The sequence below is a fragment of the Thamnophis sirtalis genome, unplaced genomic scaffold (assembly GCF_051295495.1).
Source record: "Thamnophis sirtalis isolate CommonGarterSnake01/CBP01778 unplaced genomic scaffold, rThaSir2_p1.2 scaffold_4, whole genome shotgun sequence".
NCBI classification, from domain to species: Eukaryota; Metazoa; Chordata; class Lepidosauria; order Squamata; family Natricidae; genus Thamnophis; species Thamnophis sirtalis.
Genome location: NW_028261384.1, coordinates 102,310,326 through 102,335,112, shown reverse-complemented (window position 1 = coordinate 102,335,112; position 24,787 = coordinate 102,310,326). Strand labels below are relative to the sequence as shown.

The 24,787-nt window shown below is 40.1% G+C and overlaps 1 protein-coding gene across 1 annotated transcript; it reads right to left on the bottom strand.

Moving 5' to 3' along the window:
• Positions 1-10,371: 10,371 nt before the first annotated feature.
• NXPH3 (neurexophilin 3) lies at positions 10,372-23,847 on the bottom strand. Its single transcript, XM_014075075.2, has 2 exons — positions 23,538-23,847; positions 10,372-12,281 (listed from the first exon to the last, which is right to left on the bottom strand). Exons 1-2 carry the CDS (start codon positions 23,592-23,594, stop codon positions 11,538-11,540), a joined length of 801 nt encoding a protein of 266 aa, XP_013930550.1. The 5' UTR covers positions 23,595-23,847; the 3' UTR covers positions 10,372-11,537.
• Between the last annotated feature and the right edge of the window lie 940 nt (positions 23,848-24,787).

The window sequence follows — 24,787 nt, the reverse complement described above, 5'->3', positions numbered from 1 at the left end:
CATACCCCAGAACACCTGCACATAGTGATTTCATTTACAATTGTTAGTTGTATGACCATAAATGGAGTCTACCCAATTTCATGATGTTTTTTTCCGTGATCATTACGGTCAAAGGTGCAAACACTATAGTCATAAATGCAAATATAGAAATTGTTCAGTGAACCCATTGTTACCTATGACATAGTTTTGCCAAAAGCAATGCTGTGGCAGCATGACATCACAAGCAGCTATAAATGCAATTGTGAAGTCAAGTGCCCAATGTGTGCTCATGTGACTGCTGGATGGATCCCTGACCATTGGAACTTTGGAGTCTGAACACAAGTCCCTTTTTTCAAGTTACTAAGTAAGTGGTTGCAAGTCAAGGACTGTATAATATTGGGAGTTGAGCATTAAGCCACCTGAGCCAAGAGATGGGCAGGAAATAAATATGATAAATTAAATTAAATTAAAAAAAATCTCCTCCTACCATAATGTGGGGAAATTTCAGCACCAATGAGGGTGGAGTCTCTCTTTCATAGAAAAGGATAAATATCTTGCATGTCTCTGATGGTCTATTTTCACTTGCAAAATATTATATACAGTAGTAGTATATAAAAGAGATTTTATCTTCTAATGTCGAAAAATATCCCTCCACATAGCCAATTCCAAGAACCATTGTGTCTATACTAACACTCAGAACAATAATAGGTAACATTATATTTCTTCCTCCTTAATGAACTTATTGTAAAAAATATTGGAAAAAGGTGGGGTTGCTATCTACATTACTAGTTCATAAAATTCATTGCATGACATTGAGCAATTATATCATAACACTGTTGCCTGGAAGTGCTAGGGCTTTATTTAGTGGTACTCTGTACTTGGTTAATAAGCTTATTAAACTTGCAAGCTTGAATGGGCTGATAGCATTTCATCAATGGAAGCTTTTCATCAGAGATGGGGAAACGATGGCTCTGCAAAGGCCATAGGAATACAACATATTTCATCTGTGAAACATTGGCCATGCTAGCTGGGGATGTTGAAACTATTAACATTCAGAAATCTATCTTCTACCACTTAGCTTTATAGAAAAATATTATTCTTGAAAATCTCACTCCACTAAGTTAAGTTTATATCTAGTTTAATTATGACTGAAAGCTTATGTAGTTACATGTAAACTTTTAGGCACCCCCGGTCAAATTGTACAATATGTTTCAGTGAATCTATATATGAACAATAGCTAGCACAACCACCACATGATAAAGTGACATTGTTTTGCAAATACAAATGCATATTTATTATTTATGTGCAGTTGTTTACATATCCATAATAAGAAATGAGTGAATATAGCAGATGCAAAAGTTTGGAACCTTTTCACTCAATACTTTGTAATACTTTTTTTTTTGGCAAAATTAACAGCTTCCAACATTTCCTGTAACCAGCTAAAACCTTTTCTAATCTTTTTTTCAATTTTCGTAGTTTTTCCTGCATGCACTGCAAGTTTGAGATCATTCCAGAATTTCAATAATATTCAGGCTGGAATATTCTACAAGCACTTCATGGTTGATTTGCAGGTATGTTTTGGATCACTGTCTTAGTGAAATATCCACCCTCTTTTCTATTTCAGTTTCTTCCCTAACTCTGGAACATTAGTTTCGAAGTTATGTTGATATTTAGTTGAACACATTTTTCTTTCCACCCACCCAATCTCTCCTGTGCCACAGGCTGTCACATAAACCCAAAGCATAATAGAGCCACCCCTATGCTTAACAACTGGCAAGATTTTTTTTCTTCAAATGCATCACCTTTTTTCCCCCAAATATAACTTTTACAGTTGAGGCTGAGCAGTTCCATTTTTGTTTTATATGTCCAAAGGATTTCTTCAACAAACTGTTTCAAGTGCTTTGAATTTTTTTCTTTGCATATTTTAGACAGTCACATTTCTCATGAAGTCAGAGAAAATATTTCTTTCTGATAACGATTCACCCAAGCAGAATTGTACAAACAATATTTGTACAATTGCATACAGCATATTCCAACACCAGCCAAACTTTTCAGAAGGTCATTTGCATTGCTCTATGGGTTCTGCTTTGCAGATCTGAACAGTTTTCATGTAATTTTGGAAAGGTTTTATCACAATCTTCAAGCAAATACTTGAAAATGAAAAAAAAAAGATTGGATATTTCAGCAAGGCAACAATCCAAAACATGTCTTCAAATTAACCATAGAATTTTTACAGGAAAGAAAAATAATTCTTTGGTAATAGCTTTCAGAGTTCCCAGATTTGGACATGGTTGACAGACTCTGCATGCAAGAAGATGTCAGAATATTTTTGAGTGAGAAGAGGTCTTCAAGGAAGAGTGGGGAAAATCCAGTAACAAGATTAGAAAGGATACAGGAAAAAATTGGGAGGTGTCACAAACAGAAACAAAGTTATTCTTACAAAGTACCTGCTGAATGTTATCCGAAGTTTTTCATAGCTATATTGTTTTCTTATTTGAATGCATAACAGCTGTACATAAATAGAAAGCAAGCAGTTAAATTTGCCAAAGGATATCAAGTATTTTTGCACCATGTAGAACTGTGTCAGCTGGAACCGAACAAAGATTAGGGAACAATGTTTTAGTGTTGTTGAACTGATAATGCTGAACTTTTAGCATCCTTCATTGTTAGCTATGCTGACTGGCTACTAGGAATAGCAATTCATCAGTATTTGCAGGACTATAGGTTCTTCACCCTTGATTTATGCTGCTGAAAACTGGGCTGAAAAATTTCATCCCTACTCCAGTGGTCTCACTTCCTTATTTGACAAGCTCCTTGCATCTTCTAGGCAAGAAAGAAATTGAAAATGCAAATCCCAGATTAAAATAAGATACCCGCTCCTGAATCAAACAGTATTAGGCAAAGTGGACATGTTGTCTTGGTCATGGTCTTACATTTTTTTCTGTTTACCTCTTTGGGTTGGAATCTCTACCTAATTGTATGCCATGCCAATACTGAGTAATTTAATTCATCCCCATTGGGCTGAGCACCTTGAAACTTTTTTTAAAATCACTCTGGAGCACTCTGATTTGATCAGATGTGGTCTTTAGTCGGATGCAGACATGAAGAGTAGAAGCTGGATTCTTTAGTGCTGTGAATATAGAAGTATGAGATCTTAAAGAAGTGAACCCCAATTTTCCATTTCACATAATTACTATTTTTTTCCCCTTGTACACAAACATATTCCCCTTTGGTCTCCCAGTTGCTTCTGGTTTTTGTTCTTTTTCCTTGTCCTTTATAAGGAGTTCAGCCAGGCAGATGGTTGCAGTAAGCGTGGGCAGCTGTGCTAGCTCTCTTTCCCTGTTAACAGCTAAGCATGGTAGATTTGACTTAGGTGTTTGTTCTAAGCGGCTGCTTTTCTGGATAAGCTGGAGCAAAGGTTATTGGAGGCTCTAGCGTTAGAGGCTCATTAAATTTAAATTAGACGACTCCCCCCCCTCCTTTTTCAGTGAGACAAGGGAATCTATTTATTAGCAAATGAGCAGGAAGCCTCTTCTGTAAATGGGAATAAATACAGTCTTCCCTCCTGATGTGATCAGAAAGCTGGAGAGACCATCAAGCTCTGACATTTTCAATTTTGGAAACCAGATTCTCTGCCTCAGCTTCCCCCTGATTTATTTTTTTTGAAAGCTGGCTTATTAATTTTTCTAAAGACCTATCAACCCCCAACTCTCAATGTAATATAATTACAACTTTTAGAAAAAGCCAGGAGATCTTTTCTTTTACATTTTGTTTCACAGTGCTATTGATCACCAAATATTTGTTGGATTTCCTCTGCCCTGCCCTTGCTTCATAGGTGGGTAGGGCTTTTGTTGTCCCCAGTTCCCAGTTGAAGGGGGCATTAAGGCAGAGGACAAAACATTTCCCACAGTAAAAGACAATTAGGATTCACATCATAGGATTTTCAAAATGTAGGAAGTCATTAATGTTGCAGCATATTGGATGGATAGACTATATGGGAGAACTCAGGTTTATTTTCGCTTTATTTAGGAGGAACTGAACCGAAGCTTATTCTTTATTTGCAATTGTTTTCAAGTATTATTGTACTTCACACAAAGATGATGATTATGAGTTGAATGAATGTTCATCTCAAAGGCAACTATGCATCTCAGTCAAAGAGATAAATAGTATAGACTAGACACAGGGATGTCAAACTGGCGGCCCACAGGCCAGATGTGTCACATGCAAGCCACACCCATCCCAGCTCCGCTAAGGGAAAAAATATTGCAAAACGTCATGTGACAGCAACGTGATGCTACGAGTTTGATACCCATGGATTAGAGCAATTTGTGATTAGCTTTAGGTGCAGGTTTATATAAACATTATGTCCCTGTACATAATATTTATTAACTCTATTCAAAGTGAGAAATTTAATGGTCATGAAAGGTAATAATCAGTTCTAGGTCCCTCATATCAGTGGTGGGTTTCCATTTTTTTTTTACTACTGGTTTGCTCATGTGCATGTGTGTGCACGCATGCAATGCTTCTGCCTATGCACAAAAGCATCCAGGCAGGTAGGTGGAGCTTCCCGCCACCACCACTAACGTTTCGCCTGATCCGGGCTAAACCGGGAGTAACCCACCTCTGCCTCATATTTGGTGTATGTGTGCAGAACATTCTAAAATGAATACAGCTTTGGGTCCTCCATAAGTTCCAATAGATGATTGATGGTTTTTGTCCCACTGACACACAATGGCGCATAAGGCCTTGTTGCAATGTTTTGCAATCATTATAGCTAGCCCTTCTTGTTGATCTTCAAAGTTCATATTCTGACCTAAGATAGTTTCTTCTCTCAAGATAGAAGCTGACTCTGTCAAATTATAAAGATTGTGATAAAGCTTCTTCCTTCCAGGAGTGGTAATTCAAAGCGTAGACATCAAATTGCCCTTGCAGCATCTTTATTAAGCAAAGTTTAATCTGGCTGTTTTTGTGTTAAATGTGTTGCATATCAAATTTTATTTTGAGAATGATCTGATTCTCTTCTGATTTCTGATTTTTTTTCTTTGCACTGTTCATGTACTTTGATTTGCACCGGGTGCTTTGTGCTCAGATGTGTTCAGAATGTAGTTGTATATTTTGGTACACCACAGACCATATCCAGTGGTGTAACACATGTAGATCTTAAAGTGTTACTTGTATATTTCAGCAGTTTTGCACAATTGGGCATTTGCCACTGAGCAGCTCCACAGATGCTATAGCATCTGTGCATCCTTCTGCTGTTCGGTGGAATTGGATTGGGACAATAGCCTAATAAATCATCTCCAACTACCATTTATTCTGGGTTTTTCTCCCTGCCCCACCAATCCTATCCTGATACCAAAATGTTACTAGGTGCCATCCCACTGACGCAAGAGGGACTCCATGGAAAGCAACCTATTTCAAATGCAGAGCTGAGTCTCGTTTAAGAGAAAATTAAATTAAATTATCTGGACATTACAGACCTCTATAGAAAGCTGGGTGATTTGGTGTAACGAGTACTGTTTGCTCACCTTCTCCAGCAGGATGTTAGATCATTAATACCATGAGCTTAAATCTGGGCCCTGAATGAAAGTTCAGGCTTATTTTGTGTTGAAAGGGAGAAAAATATAAGGAGTCTTAGGAAGTCTCTCTTTTTTTGGACTCTGGCAGTTACTCAAGACTCTGAGCCTGATGCCAAATGCTCAGATGCTGCTCAACATGGATCGTGGAATTTAAAACCGCATCTCAAAAAAGAAAAAAGTGAATCCAAGTGAGGTTGCTGTTGTTTTTAAAATGGGAATGACATGTCTTTTTTGAAGAGAAGGTAAGTAAGTTGTAAACAACTTACCTTAAAATTAGAGAAACACTAGCATTTGATATAGATGTTCATCCTTCATCAAACACATCTGACTTCTTTTTTTTTTAATTTGCAGAGGAACTGGTCCTCCTAGAATGTTCTCTTTTGACGTTAGTAATCGTTACTGGTTGCGCTTCTTTGGCAAAAATAGCATCTAAGCCAGAGTTTTTCAAATTATGTTCTGTGGATCCCTAGGGCTCAGTGGAGAAGAAATGTGGTGTAATGATTAAGGCGCCAGGGTAGAAACTAGGAGACTTTAGGCATGAAACCAATTGGGTGACCTTGAGCTAGTCATTCTCCCTCAGTCCTAGGAAGGAGGAGGAAAGGGCTAACTAGCTCTGAAATCTTGCCAATAAAACTACAAGGACATGTCCTTGTGGTCACCAATAGCTAACACTAACTCGTTGATTAAGACTTGCATAGACACACAGATACAGGGGTGGGGATAGGGCATAAGAATTTTAGTGGGGTTTCTTGAGAAAATAAGGGGAAATATTCCAACACAGCCAATTTTCTGTTAGAAAATATTTTCTTATTGATGAAGGGTTCTACTCTATGTTGTTTTTTTTTACTAACAGGCTAATACAGCCTGAAAAAGTTTGAAAACTCTTGATCTAAGTTTGTGAACTTTTGAAGGGCATCCATCAAATATGAATCAAATTAAAATTGCTGAAGAGCAAAATTTAGACAAAAAATCCCATAGAAAGGAGTAACCCATTTCTCCCAAATTCTGAATTTTAGAACTCATTCTTGGTGTATTTTCATGATCCAGCTCTTCATAGATTTATTACCCTAGAGAAAAGAAGTTTCTGTTAACTTTCATAACAAAACCAAAAGCCAATTTTCATACTGCACCCCTGCGATGCAGAAGGAAGCTTTATTCTCCATTTCAATGACAGTATTAAAAATAAATACATGATACAATCAGTGTGGCCATTTAATCAGAGAGAAAGAGGAAATTATGGAGCAAACTGTAGACAAAATAGTGATCTGGCACAAAGAAGCAGGAGAACCCTTGGAGAAAGATGAATGTTAGGTAGATTGATGGGAGCAGCATTGAAACTTGGAAAAAGCAGAAAAGTAGCAAACCTTTTTCCAAACCATTTTAATAGCAATTTCTCACAGCTTCATGTTTCCTAAAGATATGGGACCATAAATCCACAGCATTATCCATACTAGTTGGGGATTGTGGAAACTGAAGTTCAACACTTCTGGTGGGCACCACTTTGGGGAAGGCCGTTTGATAGCACCAAAGATTCTATAAATTATGGTCTCATCTCTTATGACAATAACCTCTGAGGTAGGTCATCAACGCATAGGCAGTCCATTCAGAATTAATTGTCTGGGGCAATCCAATGAGTTTAGGTCTAATGTTAAAACGAAGCCTCAGATCTGAAACCAGAAAAGCTAAATTAATAACTCCAAAAAACATCCTGGGAAATATTTCTACAAGTGAATTTGCTGTATTAGGCATGGAAGTACCTATGTACAACTGTAACTTGATTGTGCACTGCATTTGCACAGTGTTTGTCAGCAGTCAGCAACCTTTTCAAGTCCCAAGTGGCATCGCATGGGGGGCAAGTTCCTCTTCCCCCCACTAATCATTTGTAATCTCCTGAGATGGTGACCATCTTACCCTGCATTCTTACTAGAATCAGAAACACCAGATTGCAATGTTCCCACATGAAAATTTGTGAAATCTTGAGCAAGTTGAAATTTTATAAGATCTGAGGATGATGATGTTAAATTTCGAAAACATTTTTTATTAGAGGCTATGTGAGGCACATCTTCAGATGTGGTGACACATCAAGCAAATTGATATTGCCTTAGATCCGTGATGGCAAACTTATATCACAGGTAGCACGCGGGGCCATATCTGAGGGCAAGTGAGGCATTGCCCTATGGCAGTTGATTTTCAGACTTCGGGAGGGCATGGGGAGACCATTTTCACTTTCCCTGTGCTGCAGGAAAACCTCCTGAAGTTTGTGGATGGCAAAAAACGGGCCCACCAGAAGTAAGAAAGCGGGCCATTTCCGGCTTCCGGAAGACTTCTGGAGGACGGGGGAGGCCGTTTTTGCCCTCCCGTAGGGCTCCAAGAAAGCCTCTGGAGCCTGGGGAGGAGGGAAAATGGGCCCACCGGAAGTTGGGAAATGTGCTGTTTCCTGCCTCTGGGAGGCCTGGGGCGTGGGGGAGACTGTTTTCGCCCTCCCTAGGCTCCAAGAAAGCCATACACACATGCACAGGGGCAGCGGGGGGGTTTCACATGTGCATGCGGGCACAACATGGGGGGGATTTAATTACGAGTGTGTGCACCCATGCACATGCGATAGCTCGTGCACACATGCTTTTCGCACCTGAGGGAAAAAAGGTTCGCCATCACTGCCTTAGAGGTTTGACCAGCCATTCCAATAGTCATGAGAGGTTTTGCCTCTGCTTAAGGCATGGGCAAAGCATCTTTTCTCTCTGCGGGTACTGCCAGGAGAGGCCTCGGAACTGAGATAAAATGAAGTAAAGTGGCTGCTTTGTTGATGTTTATAAACAAGGGTTCCACACTGCTTTGTGGAACAGTTTCCCGGGGATGCTTTACACAAACCTTTGTTGAAGCAAAGGACCCTTTAGAAGCTTAACACAGGCTTATTTTCTTCCCCCTAATGTTAATTTTATTTTAATTGGGCTGGCTGCAGATGCTTTTTCTGAGGACCAAGAGATGCCCAGGTGCATGCAAGCTCTTTATGACTGCCACTTGCTGTGTTCATTGCCCCCACAGTCCCTCCATGTGCTTCTGTGCCAGTGAGCATCAGAAAGCATTTGGTACAGATGCAGGATTTCAAACAAATTTGGCATCTTTCCCTGATGTGAAGGTATATCCATTTGTAATGAAAGAATAATGAATTTCTCTTTGGGAAAAAAAAAAGCATAAATTTGGGAACTGAGAAATAGTAACATTTCTTACCACCTGAATTTGAATAGCGCCACGTGGTACTTTCATACATACTATATATTGATGATCATCAATTAAGTCATTTTTAAAAAGGGTTGTTTGGACAGGGCATTAGAACAAGGTGGACTGTGCTTTTCTTTTCCTATGCTTTCTTTTGTTATTTCTCTCTTCTCAGAATGCTAAAGCTACAGATAGAAAATATGTAGCCATCCAAGACCAAAAGCTCTGCAGGAGGTTTGTTAAATCTCTTTTATAGATGAGTAGTGGTGCATTCAGGGTAAAAAGATAGGGGGGCAAGTTTTACTCAGCACAAGGCTCCCAAGCATGCAAATTTGTGCCTATTTCCTGCTAAATGGAGACTCTCCAAAGACGATTAAGCCAGAATCTAAAATATATGAATGGTTAATCAGTGAGGTGGAAATGGTTGTCAATGCAGATGTTGCGCATAGTATATCTTTCTCCATCCCCTTTTCACACCTCAAGGGAAAAACACTATTAAAATATATATGGGAATCTTCCTCTATGTGTCCCTATATCTTTCAACATTCTAAAAGCATTTACAGCTGGAACCAAATGATTAACTCATCATTTAGAGTAGCCTTTAGAATAGGATTCTTCAACCTGGTCCAATGCAGATGAGGATAACTCCAGTAGTCCAACACATTCCGACAATATTGGATCGGGGAAAGCCATTTCTAAAGCGTATGTCATGTTTTCTCATAATCTTGTAATAGTAAATAATATCTTTCTGCAGTGCTTAAATCCCACCGAGGGGTATATTCTCAGGACCATTTTCCGAATTCCTTGAATTGAAGATCTACCTGTCTCTTCCAATATGACATTTTCTGCCTTAGAGAAGTGGTGTGAACTCTGCAAGGCTGCAGCCAAGCACTAATTTCACAATTCCTAGCAAGCAAGTTATCTCTCCCCTGAGACAGTTTCACCCAGTTTTGAATCAATCTTCCCTTGTCCAGTAATGCGAGGATGTGCCTTGTCCTTCTACTTCCTTGACTAAACAGTGTTTCACCCTCCCTGTCTCAAATATTAGGAGAGAATATAATTGAAAAGGCATGGTTCCCCCCACCCCCTAAAGTAGCAATATCCAATGCTGGCAAAAATCTAATCATCAAGAAGCAAATACAAGCTTCAACATTTCAGGGGGCTCAAGACTAAGTAGATGTAGATGATTGAAAAAGTTTCTCCAACTTCAAGTCATATTTACTGCTTCTAGCTATGACCCACAATCTAATTCTTCCCAATTTATTTCTGCAGATTCTGGCCAAATCTGTTTTTAAAAAAATTTTTTTTAAAAAAAAACCCATTAAGATTAATTTAAATCAAAGGGACAACATGATGATAATTCCATTTGGATAACTTTCATTTTCTCTGGCACTATCTGACCCAAATCATCGGTGTTTTGTAGAGATATCATCACATCACATAAACTATATTTGTACTCTATTCAAGGAAAACTGACCTGTAAGACTGCAATTAGAATCTGGATCTGGATCTGAATCTGGATATATATACACACACATACACATACACTGTGTGTGTGCTGGTCTTGTATTTGGGTCTTTTCCCATGTAAGATTGAGATTGACATTTCGGCAAGGTGATGGCAAGTGGGACTTTGCCGAAACATTGCCAAGACAATCTCAATCTTACACGGGAAAAGACCTGAATACAACAAGACCAGCATACCTACACCCGTGAAAATTTATGAATATACATAGCCAAAAAGCATATCACTGCTTTTTGGCTGCTTTTAAGAGTGGCAAAAAGGGAAATAAGACAGATCAATCCCAAGGAATGAAAAATACTCCTTAGACTGTAGTGTGCCATCTGAAAACTCAGATACAGATACCCCAATACAGCCTTCCAAGCCTTTTTTATTCAGCTCCTCTTACTTGCTGTTAATTTTTAGTGAGTTAAAATTAAACTTAGAGATATTAAACTGGATAAAATGCAAGAGGATGAATGAGATGGTGAAATGCTCAGGCAAGGAGGTGGATGGGATTAAAAAAAGTGTATTTCTACCAAGGTGCCATTGGATCTCTCCCATCTGGAACCCTGATATACTTCATGTGACCCAAGCGTGTCCCTGTTACTGGAAAAAGTGTTAAACAACACCCATTCATAAAGTTAACCTTTGGGTGAACAACATGGCACAGTCAAGAAACATCTAACTTCATCTAATTTTTATGAATGATTCCAAAGCATAATTTTAGGCAAGAATATTCTCTCTTAGCATCAGTCATGGGGATACTGAGAAAGAAGCAAAGGGAAGCTAGAAAAAGCAATAACAAAAAGACATGTCAAAAGGCAAAATATGGCCTCTTTCACTTTTGACTCTGACCATGACCACTGTTTGTTTGAGTTTTATGCATTTTTGATGCATGACCTCCTACAGATTGCTTCCCCCAAATGTCGCTGTTGACAGATACAAACCTCAATAGTAGTACCCCTGATGGATTACATCACTTGTTAAATAGCAATGATGAAATGAAAGTGCAGTTTGGGCTTTCCACCATAAGCACTTAAATATTTTGGCTAAATGTATACATGAAAGAGTAAAGTGTTCCAACGATGATATGTCCTCTCAATCTCTTCTCCAAACTCAATGTCTCTTAGTAGAAGCCGGGTGTATGCCTGGCGTTGGTGAAACATGGTTCAATCTTTTCAAAGTCTATTTTCCTTCCCCAGTCCCCAATGAAGTGACATTTGAGACATGGGTTGCTTTAAATTCAAAAGAGGTATGTCATCACCCAGAGGGGTAATAAGGAACATTGTTGTGGTAGTTGTAGTCAGGACACACTTTTTGCACAAGTCTGTAATCTATGCTGTAGAAGGTTATGTAGATACAGATAACTTTGAATGGCTTGGAGCAAACCCAGGAGACCTGGCTCTGTGTGTGGTTCAGGAAGCAGGTTTTAGAAGGGTCATAAGTGCACAGGGTAGTCTTCTTCGCTTTGCTCACCTTCTCAGATTCCACCCGGCAGTTGAAGATCTTTGATTCTTTTGCCTCTATGAAGATTTGTTGCTCAAGATCAAACTCAACTGCTTTGTTTGGTGGCACCAAGCTGACTGAGATGTTCCCATGGCCAGTGGAGTTATGCCGAAAGAACACATTGACTGTGCCATTCCCATGATCAACCACTTTGCCTGTAATTAGGAGGTTGAGTTTTACTGTCTTGATGTTGGAGTAGAAATCACCCCACCCAAATATTTTCTTGAACTGACTAGGGTTGGTCAGGGAATCTCTTCTTCCACGAGGTTGTTTGCCTTTTCCCTGCTTGGACAAGCTATCTAGGATATTCCAAAATTCTGGTGCATTACTGGCGGCCAATTCTAAGAGAGTTGTATTCTGGAAGTAAGATGGGGTTACAGAGGACTTTAAGGAGACTTGGCCTTTTTTCTTTTGCACTCGGGGTCTTTGTTGAGTTTTGGAGGATTTTCCATTTTCTTCTTCTTCCTCTTCTGTTGCCTCATCTTGGCCACAGATTACCTATATGGAACAAGAGGACAGCAGGACCTCATTATCTGTTTTTCCTTTAGGAGGCAGCTGGAGTCCGTGATTTTAATTCCACCTTCCAATTCCACGACTAATAGTTAGAACCATGGCAAAACACTTTCCCAGCACGTTGTCCTTCAGATCAGTTGTATCTACAGCTCCTAGAAAACTTAGTCAACATGATTATTGACAGAGAATACAGACTGTTAGATAGAATTTTATTTGTATGACATATTGTATTTGTACACATATTATATTTGTATATAATCTGGCCCCTAAATGAAGAGAACTTGTGCAGGATAACTATGAAAATTCTGATTATTGTCTAAAACTTGATATTCACAAAATAATGTGGTTAAATGTTTTTAGTCTCTCATATGTATGATTTTATCAGTTAAGATTTAGTATTACAAGCAGATCAAGGCATTGTGATTATTGATTTCCCCCTCTCAAATTGTAGTGTAATGTGATATATTAGTAGCCTATAAGTAGTTTCTATATATTTATAAACCTTTTAATTTCAGGGAAAAAATTGGCTTTTATAGCAAGCTAAAAGCCCAGTGCCCTGGAAAAATGAAAGACCTGCTCCTATGCGGGCAATGATCTTTTAAACTTCCATCTGTGCTAAATTTGGGTTTTTATTACATAATGCCATGAATAGATTTAGTGCTTGACAAAAAGGTTTCTACCCCAAATATGGTTCCCAAATGGAGAGACGTCCAAAATTAGACATAAAGTAATAGATGAGTTGTATGACTTTGGGTTTTGTTATGCCTGGATACGAAGAAAAAAAGGCAAACAATGAATGGGGAAAAGTTCCAAAATTCAGTTTAAAAGAGTAGGAGAAGAGAGAAGACATATTTTAAACATGCACTAAACTATAGTTTATCATGATAAACTTAAACCCAGTTAATCCTCAATTGTTTGTGCGTGTGTGTGTCATTTACTCCAAGAAAATACAGTTCAATGATTAAGATATTAAACTGAATTTGGAAATTATGTAATTATTGAATTAGGACCACCCCCACCACCCCCACACACCCTACTTTTCTCTTTCATGACTCTATCCCTGATTCAGGGAAACACTTTAGCATATATAAACCACAAAACTGTTCTAGGTCCTTCCCATACTTTATAGGTAAGTAGAACATTAGATCCCATAGATCAGTGTTTCTCAACCTTGGCAACTTGAAGATGTCTGGACTTCAACTTCCAGAATTCCTCAGCCAGCGAATGCTGGCTGGGGAATTCTGGGAGTTGAAGTCCGGACATCTTCAAGTTGCCAAGGTTGAGAAACACTGCCATAGATCCAAATTCACCCCTCTTCACGACACCCAGACATGAAAACTCACAGTATTATTTCCAGACAAACTGAAGTAGGAGTACAGTGTACACAACCGTCAGCTTCTGGAGGATTTAAATCAAATAAACAATCAAGCATTAAAGAAGGAAAGAGTATACTGTAATATTGCTATCAAAAACGATTGTTTGAGTTGAGCAGCCCTAGAAGCCCATTAAATAAATAAAAAATAATTAATTAAAAATTATTTGAAGGATAATAATTTCATTGAGCTACAGTGGGAAAATTGCTTTTGTAAGCAAACAAAAGTGAAGATCAACCATGGTTTGGCAGGATCACAAAACCAATTAATGAAAACAGAATCAAAAGCCACAGAATTATTATTATTTTTTTACAGAAAATGTGAAGAAGGGAGAAAAGAGGTATGGACCAAGGAGAAAAGCAAGGGTTATTCTTGAACCATAAACCATAGTTCCTCACGATGCCTTAATTCTAAGTGATGCCACACCTAGAATAAAACTGCATGCATAAGGAACAATACAGTGAAAACAAACAAACAGCACAAATCCTGTGTATACTTTTGAAGTGTTTCAGTGTTGGAAATTAGAATTGGAATTTTTGAATTAAGAATTAAAAAAGAAAAGGAAAATAACCCCCGCATATACACACTTTCCTCTGCCTTTACTCTCCTGTTGATTCAAGAAAATGTTTTACTGCATATAAACCCCAAAACTAGTTGGAAATCCTTCACAAATTGTGATTTTATAAGGAAGTGGAATAATAGATCCTACAGATCCAAATTCATCCCCCTAGATGTTTTTTAACCCATTTTTAACCAACTCGGAATTCAGAATTTTGATGCAAAAACTTCCAAATCTTTGGGAGATTTCTACCATTTTATTTCCTCCTTCAAGATTGTAACACCATCCATCCATCCCCTCTTTTCTTTCTGCACCCACCTTCCTCTCCGATTTCAGGAGGAAATGAGAAAAAAAATCATATCCTAAGACTGTGATGGTGAACCTATGGCACGCAGAGCCATTTGTTAGGGCACGTGAGGCACTCCGAAGCGCAAAAAACCGGCCCTATGGGCAAACCGGAAATTAAGGAACATACTTCTGGTTTGTCCATGGGTCCGTTTTTTTGCCATCCAAAGCATTCAGGGAAGCTACAGAGGACTCTGGAGGGCGTCCGGGAGAATGGGGGAGCTGTTTTCACACACACACCCCAGGCTCCTAGAAAGCCTCTGGAGCCTGGGGAGAGTGAAAAAACCGCACCAAAAGCAGGGTGGGGTGGTCACTGGTTGGGCGTACATGCGTACGGGGAGGGTCGCTCACATAGCATTAAACCCCCCATAGCAGGGACGGTCATGCCTGCACATGACCCCCCCTGTGCTCCCCCCACTTTTGGCACGGGAGCCAAAAAAGGTTCAGCATGACTGTCCTAAGAGCTACCAGAGGAAGGCATCAGGTAGGATTAAAATAGTGCATAAAAAAGGAAAGTCAATTCATAGGAACTAGCATGCTGTTCCCTCCCTCCCTTTCTTCCTCCCTTCCCTTTTTAGGAAGGACAAACTCTTTCTTCATATAACTTTCTCAAGGGGTTCTCAACCTCGGCAATTTTAAGATATAGGACATCTTAAAGTGGCCAAAGTTGAGAAGCTTTGCTCTGGAAGAAAGTTCCATTCCTGAGGGTTTGCCTTAAACATGCTAACATTTACTTAATCCAGGCATTTAGCTGAGTGGCCTTTCAACTGGTGTACTGACCCAGCGAGTGGTTGAAAGCTATGAGCAAAGAAAATAATAGGTAAGCGTTTGGATATTATCAACTTCAAATGGAAGAGAAATACTAAAATGAATGGTACAGACTGATAGTTGCAAAATGTTGATTCTTTCCTCTTGTCCAATTTTAACATGATCTGTGATTCTTTCAGTACAGCTCGATTGGCTAGGTACCCCAAGGGTTTTAGGAAGTGGAGTGTCTTAAAAAAACATAAAACTGTTGACTTCCTAATCCATGCCCATTTGTGCATATAAGTAGGCCGGTATTGGTTTCAGGACAAACAAGGAATCAGTTGCTGCAGGTTTGGGGTATTCAATGAATTTCCTGCAACACAGCCTCATTATGGGGCTGTTTAGGAGGAACCCACAGCCTCTCTACTTCGGGGGTCGCCTGGGGAAGCTTAAAGAGAAGCAAGGCTGTTTAGTCAGAGCCTCCTCTTTCTCCAACAGGAAATTTCATTGATCAGATTTGTATCCCACATTTCCATCAAAAGAGAGAGCACTTGAGAAATTAAAACAGAAAGCAGTTAATTAAAAACACAGTGAACAAAAGTAAAATGAGCATAATGTAACAACTGCAGACAAAAAGTTTAATATGGTGAAATTGTGCAACCATTATAAATAAACAAAAACGATTCAGAAAACTGTTTCACTATTCCATATGCCATCTTTTAGCAGAGACCACCTTTTATTACAATGTAATGCATCTCATACAAAAAGAAGGAAATCACACCATTTAATAAAGGGAAAAAAGGGGGATACTAATATTTCCCTGAGGTTCCCAAAGCAAGCCCTACCTCCCCATGGATGAATCAGGATGCATGTTCTCCTCAAAGTCGCCAATCAACTCTCATGCAAACCTATAGCTTATGAGAATTGTAGCCAAAGACATTCAGCAAATGGTTGGTTCACGACTTTTGCTATTGACATTTATTGTTAAAATAAATGCTTTTGCAATGCCAATTTAAAGTTTTTCCTGCTTGAAGCTAATCCCAGATCATGCCCATCAACCTAGATCCAGCACTTTCAATGGTCCAGTGACATTTTCGAATTTCTACCTCATTAACTTTCTCTGTTAGGATTGGAGCAGCCTAGAAATGCGATATAATAGTGATTTTTCTTTAGACACATAACATGAGCTGATTCATCAATGGAAAATATGATAATGCTGGACTAGGTGGAAATGAGGAGGAGGAGGAGGAGGAAGATCCCACAGCGCATAAAGTGGATACACAAAATAGTGGAAACTACAGGAATACAGCCATAAGAATTGCCTAAAGTAGTGTGAGAGAGAACAGTTTGGAGAGTTTTTATTTATGGAATCACTAGAAGTTGGTTACAGTTTGACAGACCATATCAACAACAGAAATGCCATAAAACAAACATCTGTTTATGGTAAGACTGCCCAGAGGCATCCTGTACACATCCTTAGTCTTAAAACCATCAGTGAAATAACTATAATTATAGAAGCAATAATACTATGATGAATGCTTAAAAGTTGATTTCACCAAAAGGCCTTTTTCCAGAAGTGATATATTGTAGGGATAAAGAAATGTAGCTACCAGCTGTTGCCCCCTCCCCCTATCTCCCATTAGTATTCAGGATAAGGACATAAGAGCAATCTGCTTGATAGATGGCCAGACTACATCTCCACCAACCCCATAATGACTATTCCAAATTTTCTGAAGTTGGCAACTCACAAAAACCATCATTCTTATTTAGTTTGGGCATTATTTTGTTTGTACAAGTATGAGAACTGTCATCCAGCATACCTTAGAGTAGGACAAAGTGACAAGGACTGTATATTTTGATGTGAGGCAAAAATTCCATGTACCATTATTACTCCCTGACACCTTCCACTGAGATATGCCAGAGACTGAAAAAAAAAAGGCTTTGCATGTGGCTTTAGAATGTGCAAATTCTAAACCTGTTGCCCTGATATTTTATTTGGCATGTATTTGGTAGATAAGGAAAAATTAACAGAATAATAGAACAGAGTTGTAAGGAATGTTGGAGATCTTCTAGTCCAACCCCCTGCTCAAGCAGAAGACCCTATACCATTCCCGACAAATGGTTGTCCACTCTATTCTTAAAAACCTATAGTGATGGAGCACCCACAAGCTCTGAAGGCAATCTGTTCCACTGGTTAATTGTTCTGTTAGGAATGGTAGATTTTGGGTAGGAACCCATATCTATATCTATCTATATCTATATCTATATCTATCTATCTATCTATCTATCTATCTATCTATCTATCTATCTATCTATCTATCTATCTATCTATCTATCTATCTATATCTATATCTATATCTATATCTATATCTATATCATGTATGTATGTATGTATGTATGTATGTATGTATATATGTATGTATGTATAGCTTTTGAGAAGATTACCCCGATTTTGGAATTTGTTTCCAATATATAATACAATATATAATTATATAATGATAACCATCTGTTTAGATTGCATGAAGAGGGGATGAGACCAAGGATGAAGAGCAAATTCATGTACCCTAATGCACTATCTGTGGCTGTTAGTCTCGATGCCTGCATAGGATCTTCTGAATCAGAGACTGTGGTTCCTTAAATAGTAGCTGGTCTAGACACCTTTCAGGATGTGTTTATGAGCTTCTTGGATCCAGCTCTCTAGATCTGGTTAGGCAGTTTTTCACACAAAAAAATGAGATCTAGAATGTCCTTGGCTTGTCCAGCTCTTAATATTGTAGTTCCCTTTCAAACCAAACTAAACTGTGGGCATCATTGTATCTTGCGGCAGCAAATTCCACAGCTTAATGATGCTGCGTGCAAAATATTTCCTTTTCTCCCACCATTTGGCATTAATGGATGACTAAGGCTTCAAGAATTGTGAAAGAAGGGGGGAAAAACTATTCCTTCATCACTTTCTCTGCAACCAGAATATTTTTATACACAGTTTTTATGTTGGCAGTTTTGTTTTTAATTGCTTCCTTAACAATCCCCAACAAGCGCTGTTTCTTTTGACAAGTTACAGTAAATATTTTAATTAAAGTTTCTACCAAACTCTTTGGATTCCTTTCTTGGCTAATCACATTTTTCCCCCAGACCTTATCAAATGAAATCAGGATTTCTCTCTCTCCATGTCCACCACTTCAGTTGCTTACCTTGTGCCATATGTGTGAGTTTAATGCCTGCTTTCGTTGTTTGAAGAGATCATTTGGTAGCCTTTCAGAAGCTGCATTTCTTTTAACCATTCCAAATAACTTGACGCTGTTAGAAAACTTGGCCATCTTCCTGATTGCTCCTACCCCCAAATGGTTTAGGAACAAGTTAAAAAGCAACGATCCTATTAAAAATCCTAAGGGTGGGTGGAGAAGTATTCAACTACGTTCATTGCAAGTTCTGTCCATCTATTCTTATTCTCTGCATTGGACACTTAATCTGACATTGATCCATTAAATGACCTTGTCTATCTCATTATTGTCAGACTTATTCTGATGTCTGGGAATTCTGGAGTTGTAATTCAGTGGGTACACTAGTGCCTACCCTAATGACCCACTTTTAGCTATATTTCACTTTTTGATTATTTGTTTATATTTCTACCTTCTATCTCATCAGGGACTGTTCTTTCTGAACCAGATATGGCCATCACCTGCTGGCTTCCCCCAAGGAACTTCATAAACATTGTTCTTTTAAAAGCTGCTCAACTTCTTTTTTACCATTAAAAAAATATTTGAGAAGAGGAGGACAGGGGCAGATGCTGGGCAAGGTGATCTGTTCAGAACCCTGTAGCACTGTTGTCAGGATGACTAACATAAGTGGAAGGCTGTATTACTCATTCACATGATCTAAGCATCATTTTCAATTCATATATTTGCTGGTATATACCATCTTAGCAGGAAACCAGTGCATGCCTGTTGAGAATAGCACCAAATTCGGTGGGGCTTTCTCTCAGCCTGAGATGCGTGCAGCAACAGTGGTAAACCTGTGGCCCTCCACCATTCACCGAAGACAATTCCCAGCACGTCTAGTCAATAAAGCCACTGGGGAAAGGTGCTGGCAACTATAGTTCATCCAGAAGACTGCAGGTTTTCCCTTTCTAGGAATGGTAGAATTATAGCTGAGGGTGGGATAGGAATACTGGCTGCACACCTTCAGTCTAATGCAGCAGTTCAAAATATTAACTTGGTAAATAAACCTCTGTTCAGTATGGTTTTTTTGATATGTTAATACTGGCTTATCCTTCAAGATGACTATTTATTTGAATATTACAAAAGGATTTCCTCCAAGAATTCTCATTCACTCACTCATACACACACAAATGGATTATTTCCTAGAACACACACACACACACACACACAGAGAGAGAGAGAGAGAGAGAGAGAGAGAGAGAGAGAGAGAGAGAGAGAGAGAGAGAGAGAGAGAGAGAGAGAGAGAGAGAGAGAGAGAGAGAAATGCACACATTATAAAAGCTTTTTCTTAAAAATCCCTCTTTCTAACATCAGGAAGAACTTTTATTCATCCATGATGGCATTAAGACCATTGATCTAAGCAACCATACAAGTCAGCCAGGCCACAATCATTTTAGTTGGAGCACACATGTGAAAGTTATTACGATGCTGCTCTGAATGGTTTCACTCAGAAAAATAATGAGCTGTGCCACCAGTAACATTCCCAGGATTCTCACATGCAGCATCTGGGTAAGACCCTTTTTTTTTTGTGGGTGAGAAATCTTGACCTTCAGCTTTGATGGCAATCAGACTGGGTGGTTCTGAACATTTGCTTGAATTAACAGCAATTCCACTGATATTAACCCAGGGAGCCACTGGGACTGCCTCTGTTGGGTGCCAAATAAGACTTGGCTATCTTTATGACATTGGAGCCAGTGAGTGAGTTTCCAGGTTCCAGTCTAGAGATAGGCAAGTTGTTTATATATTCATCTTATAGTGACCTGGATACTGGAGTCAGTTTTTAGAAGGAGGGGATCTATACGAAGGATGACACAAGAGCCCTTGTGGTGCTCCATAGCTGGTAAACTTGTTAAATGGAGCCCTATCTCTAGGCAGACAGCGGGGTGGGGGTGAAATTTAAATCCTTCATTATAACCAACTCCCATCTGCTGGGGATTCATTAGATGTTTGCCTCTAACACTCCCCGCATTTCTACATCCCGAAAATGGGGACAGTAGTTGCTATCTCACCTGGTGATTGCTTATTTAAAAACTGTGTATTTTTGGGTCTTCTGGAACTTCAAAGCAACATTAAAATAGCCCAGTGTAACAAAGTGACCCCACCACTTTTCATGCAACATTTTTTTTTCAAATAAAAAGGATACTACCAATGCATCTGTCAGTAGTGTAATATTAAATTAAAATCATTAATACCATTCTGGTGCAAAAAACAGCTTGCTGCACCTTCTAAATTAAAAGGCAATGATTGAAGACTTGCAAAACAAGAGAGCTCTCCGCTCCATTTTCAAGCTTGTTTTTGTGTGACCACAGCTGGTTGAAAACAAGATCTTTGAAGAGTTTGGTTGGAGGAGCTTCATCTTTTCCTTGCTCCTGAGTTAAGGAGACACTGGATTTCAAGATAAGTGCGTAGGTTTTGCAGATAAAAACCCAGTGATTATCTTAAGGCAAATCTCCAGGGTCCCAATGAGTGAATGGGCAGAAGGTCCCCTAGATGTTCCCAGAAGAGCTGAATGACCTCATTTTTAAGTCAGTGAGATCACTACATTCACATCTAACATTTACACTGGGAGTCAAAATGTACAATATGTAACTTCGCAATTAAGAATGTACTGAGTTCCATCCCAAGCATCTCCAACCTGGATTCAGATGAATTCAATATTTAGGAGGCAGCTTCCCTTGCGAACTGGGAGAGCTGCTGCTATTCTGAGCAGAGAATACTTGGCTGAAAGTGCTGGAGCTTTGATTCAATATAAGGTTGTTCCTGTTGCAACAGGAGACTCTTCTGGCTCCTTCTAATTTCTAGAATCCTGCCAAGTGGCCCCTCCCAACTTGCCCCCTTAGGAAGGACAAGAGATTGCAATCTTGCTCCTTGGTGCAATCCAATTTATTTCCATCTGCACAAATTTTGAACAGAGCCATTTGTTGGTGAGAGAAGGGATGTCTTTTTAAAAAGAGGATGAGGCAAGGTGACAGAAAAGAGGCAACCACTGACCAGACAGGAGGCAACTACAAAACCCAACCAGTCAAACCCAATCTGTCCAGCCCAGCTGCAGTGCTGGGAGGAAGAGGGATCTGCACCAGATCCACAGGGAGTAAGGGCACTCAGCTGCCAAAGAAAACTCTAGGCTGCTTTCCCTGTAGACCAGAATGTTTTTTTCCCCTTCCTTTTTGCAAGGAACAACCCACAATTGAGGGGAAAGCAGTTTAACAAAGAGGAGTTTTGGTCTGTTTGTGCCCGTCTCCATCAGAGAACATGAGATTGTTCTCAGCTGCAACCCAAGCCGCTTCTAGAGGAGATGAGGCTTGGAGCCCTAGTTCCTGTGGGGTTTCTTGAGTATTTTTCCTGAGCTGAAAAATACAATATGAGGAGGTGGGGAGGCAAGAGGTCATTCTAGTTTTGAGGGATGCTGATCAAGCCAATCCAAGACAAAAGATATCTCCTGCCCTACCCTCCCATTTAATCACTGTTTACAAAGCCTCATTTCCCTGTTTCTTCTCCCTTCTCCACAGCCGGAGGGGAAGAGGGGGAAAAAAAAAACAAGCAGAGAAACGAGCCCTTTGGATCACAGGCATCCACTGCTGTCGATCAAACAGCACATCTTGAACTCGCAACTCCAGAGAATGATTGTGTGTGGGGGGGGGGGAGGATTTTAAAATTAACTTTGTGCTTGTGCCTTTCCATTCTGACTGACGCAAATGCTTCCCTCTCTGTTGATAGGTAAACAATGCTTCTCAGCACTGGTGCTGAAAAACTGTTCTGTTCCTATGGCCTACTTTGCTAATTAAATTTTGTGAATTTCAGCAGCCGCTTAGAAGGCAACTCCTACAGAAGATAGATGGAAAAATGATTTGCATTTTCAAAGGAGAGATAGAAATATATATTCCGACAATCGTATCGTTTACTTTTATTTCAGCAAGGGGTTTGTGGCGTTGGATTCAAATCTCTCCATGAAACTCAAAACTCACTGAGGGGGCAGCCTTTTGTATCCGTATTTGTCTACGCTCAGCAGCTTCCCATTGCACCCCTGTGCTTGGGAGGTTATTTTACTTCTCCGAGTCGCACCTTCTTCTTTTTCCTCTTCTCTGGGGCAAAACAGACTGCCGTACGTGGTGGTGGCTTTCTAGCAGTGCCTTCAGAGAAACATGCCGGGTGAAGTTTGCTTGGGCAGACAATATTGCTTTGAGAAGGGATGGATTTATCCTCCTTTCCCCCTCCAAAAGACAAACTGACTGAAGATTCTACAACTTCCAGCTTGTGACCTGACTCACTTATCCAAGATCTGTAACAGTTCGATGAACTGTTTTTTCTTCTTCAAAGCAATAGATTCAGTCTTTTCTCTTTATGAAATTCGGGGCTGTAAAATAATGTTTGTTCCGGCAGAAATGCCAATTCCCTGTCTCTCAAAACCTGTGCCCTTATGGAGCTGCGGTTAAAGTATTAAACAACATCTGGAGGGATGAGACCTGGTCAAAACTGCCACGGAGGTTCAGTGGATAACTCTGAACTAGTATCTCTCTCAACCCAATCCAGCAAGGCTGTGGGGTGGAGGGGGGGGGAGAGAGAGAGAATTGGAGGAAAGGAATGCTATGTAGTCTTCCGTTTAAGCTCCTGGAATAAAGGTGGTATATACATCTAGCAAAAATAAACATATCCTGGCAACTGTTAATAGACTGCTGCTGAAAGCACAAGCAAAGAATCATTGCAAAGGAAAAAGAGGTGGCATTTATGGAAAGATGAATGAAAGGATGGTCCTAAACAGAAGGTCCCTTTGAAAGCTAAGATGCAATGACCTGCCCGGCGAAGTTGGTGCAAGGACAATTGGAGAACAGAGCGCAGCGCATGCCAAACTAGAAGTGCTATTGAGACAGCAGACCATGAAACTGCTTGGACATACTAATGTAAAAAAGGCGGTTTAAGAAGCAGCCCTTTGACTTCACATTTGCCAAAGCCATGTCACTAGCACTAACATTACCCTTTCCCCAGCCCCTCGGTCACTCACCAGAAGATAGATGCTCCCCTGGATAAGAAATATGAAACAGCACCGAGTCAGCTGCATATCTTCAGCCTCTTTGCTCTCCTCCTTAGCGATCTAAGAGAGCTCTGTAGTGCCTCCTTGTTTTTGTTTGGTGTGTGTGTGTGTAGAGGGGGGGGGATGATCTGGCCTCTGGCCTCCTAGGATCCCCCCATTCCAGGCTTCGTCTTGATAGTCTCTTTCCAGCCAGGCATGGGCAAAACGCAGCCTCCTTCTCACCCTCTGCAGCTGGAGATCTCCATGTGGCTGCTGCCTGCTTCCAGCTTTGCTGGAGACTCGGGCAAAACTCACTCCAGTCTCTCGCTGCTTCCCTCCCACTGACAGGTGCCACTGCTGGAGCAGCGGAGTCCTGGCTTAACCCTTGCCTGCCTGCAAACTTTGAAACTCAGCCGTGAACTGGAAACTTGCTATAGTACTTTGAAAAGGAGGAGGAGGAGGAAGAGGAAGAGGAGGAGGTGGAGGAAAAGAAGAACTAAACTCCAGCCCATCTACCCCCTGCACAGCCGGGCTGGGATCCAAGAGAGGAAAGCTGAAGAAAGGCAAGAAGGAATAGAGTAACGCTGTAGTTATCAAGTATTAAAATGACCAAGAAGATTTTTGATAGCGTATTAGAGGGATGGGGTGAAGATACTGATTATGATAATGAAGGGAAATAGGTGAGTTACTTCAGCAAGGGATTTTCTGAAGGGGAAAGAGAAGCCCCTAATGTGACCGATTGCAAGATTTGAAAGGTTAACTCTGATACTTGCAAACCAGCCATACCAGCACCCTACTCAACAGTGCTGCCAAGGGAAAGGATCAAAATGCCACTTTTGGGAGGGTCCCCCTCCCAAGACTCTCTTATGAATGCACTATCTGCCAGATTCCCCGGCCCCCACTAATCCCCTCCTGGTGCTCTTTCCCTCCCTCCCCTTCTTTATCTGTTCTTTCTCTCCTTACACCATCCACCTTCCGATGGTTTGTTGAATTTCAAGGTCATCCTTTCCCAACCTGTGTCCTCCACTTGTGGTAGGACTGCACCACATCTCTGAATCTCAGTGTGAATTATACAAGGCTGGGCTGAAACATTTGAGGCTCTGAGATGGCAAACCCTAGGAATACTTTCAGCCTCGACTAACTATCGACAGTCTACCCCAGACAACCTCCTATTTAAAGCCTGATGAGGATGAACTGTGGGCTCCAGGTCCAATTTGCTGTAAAGGAGCTGGAGCAAGAGA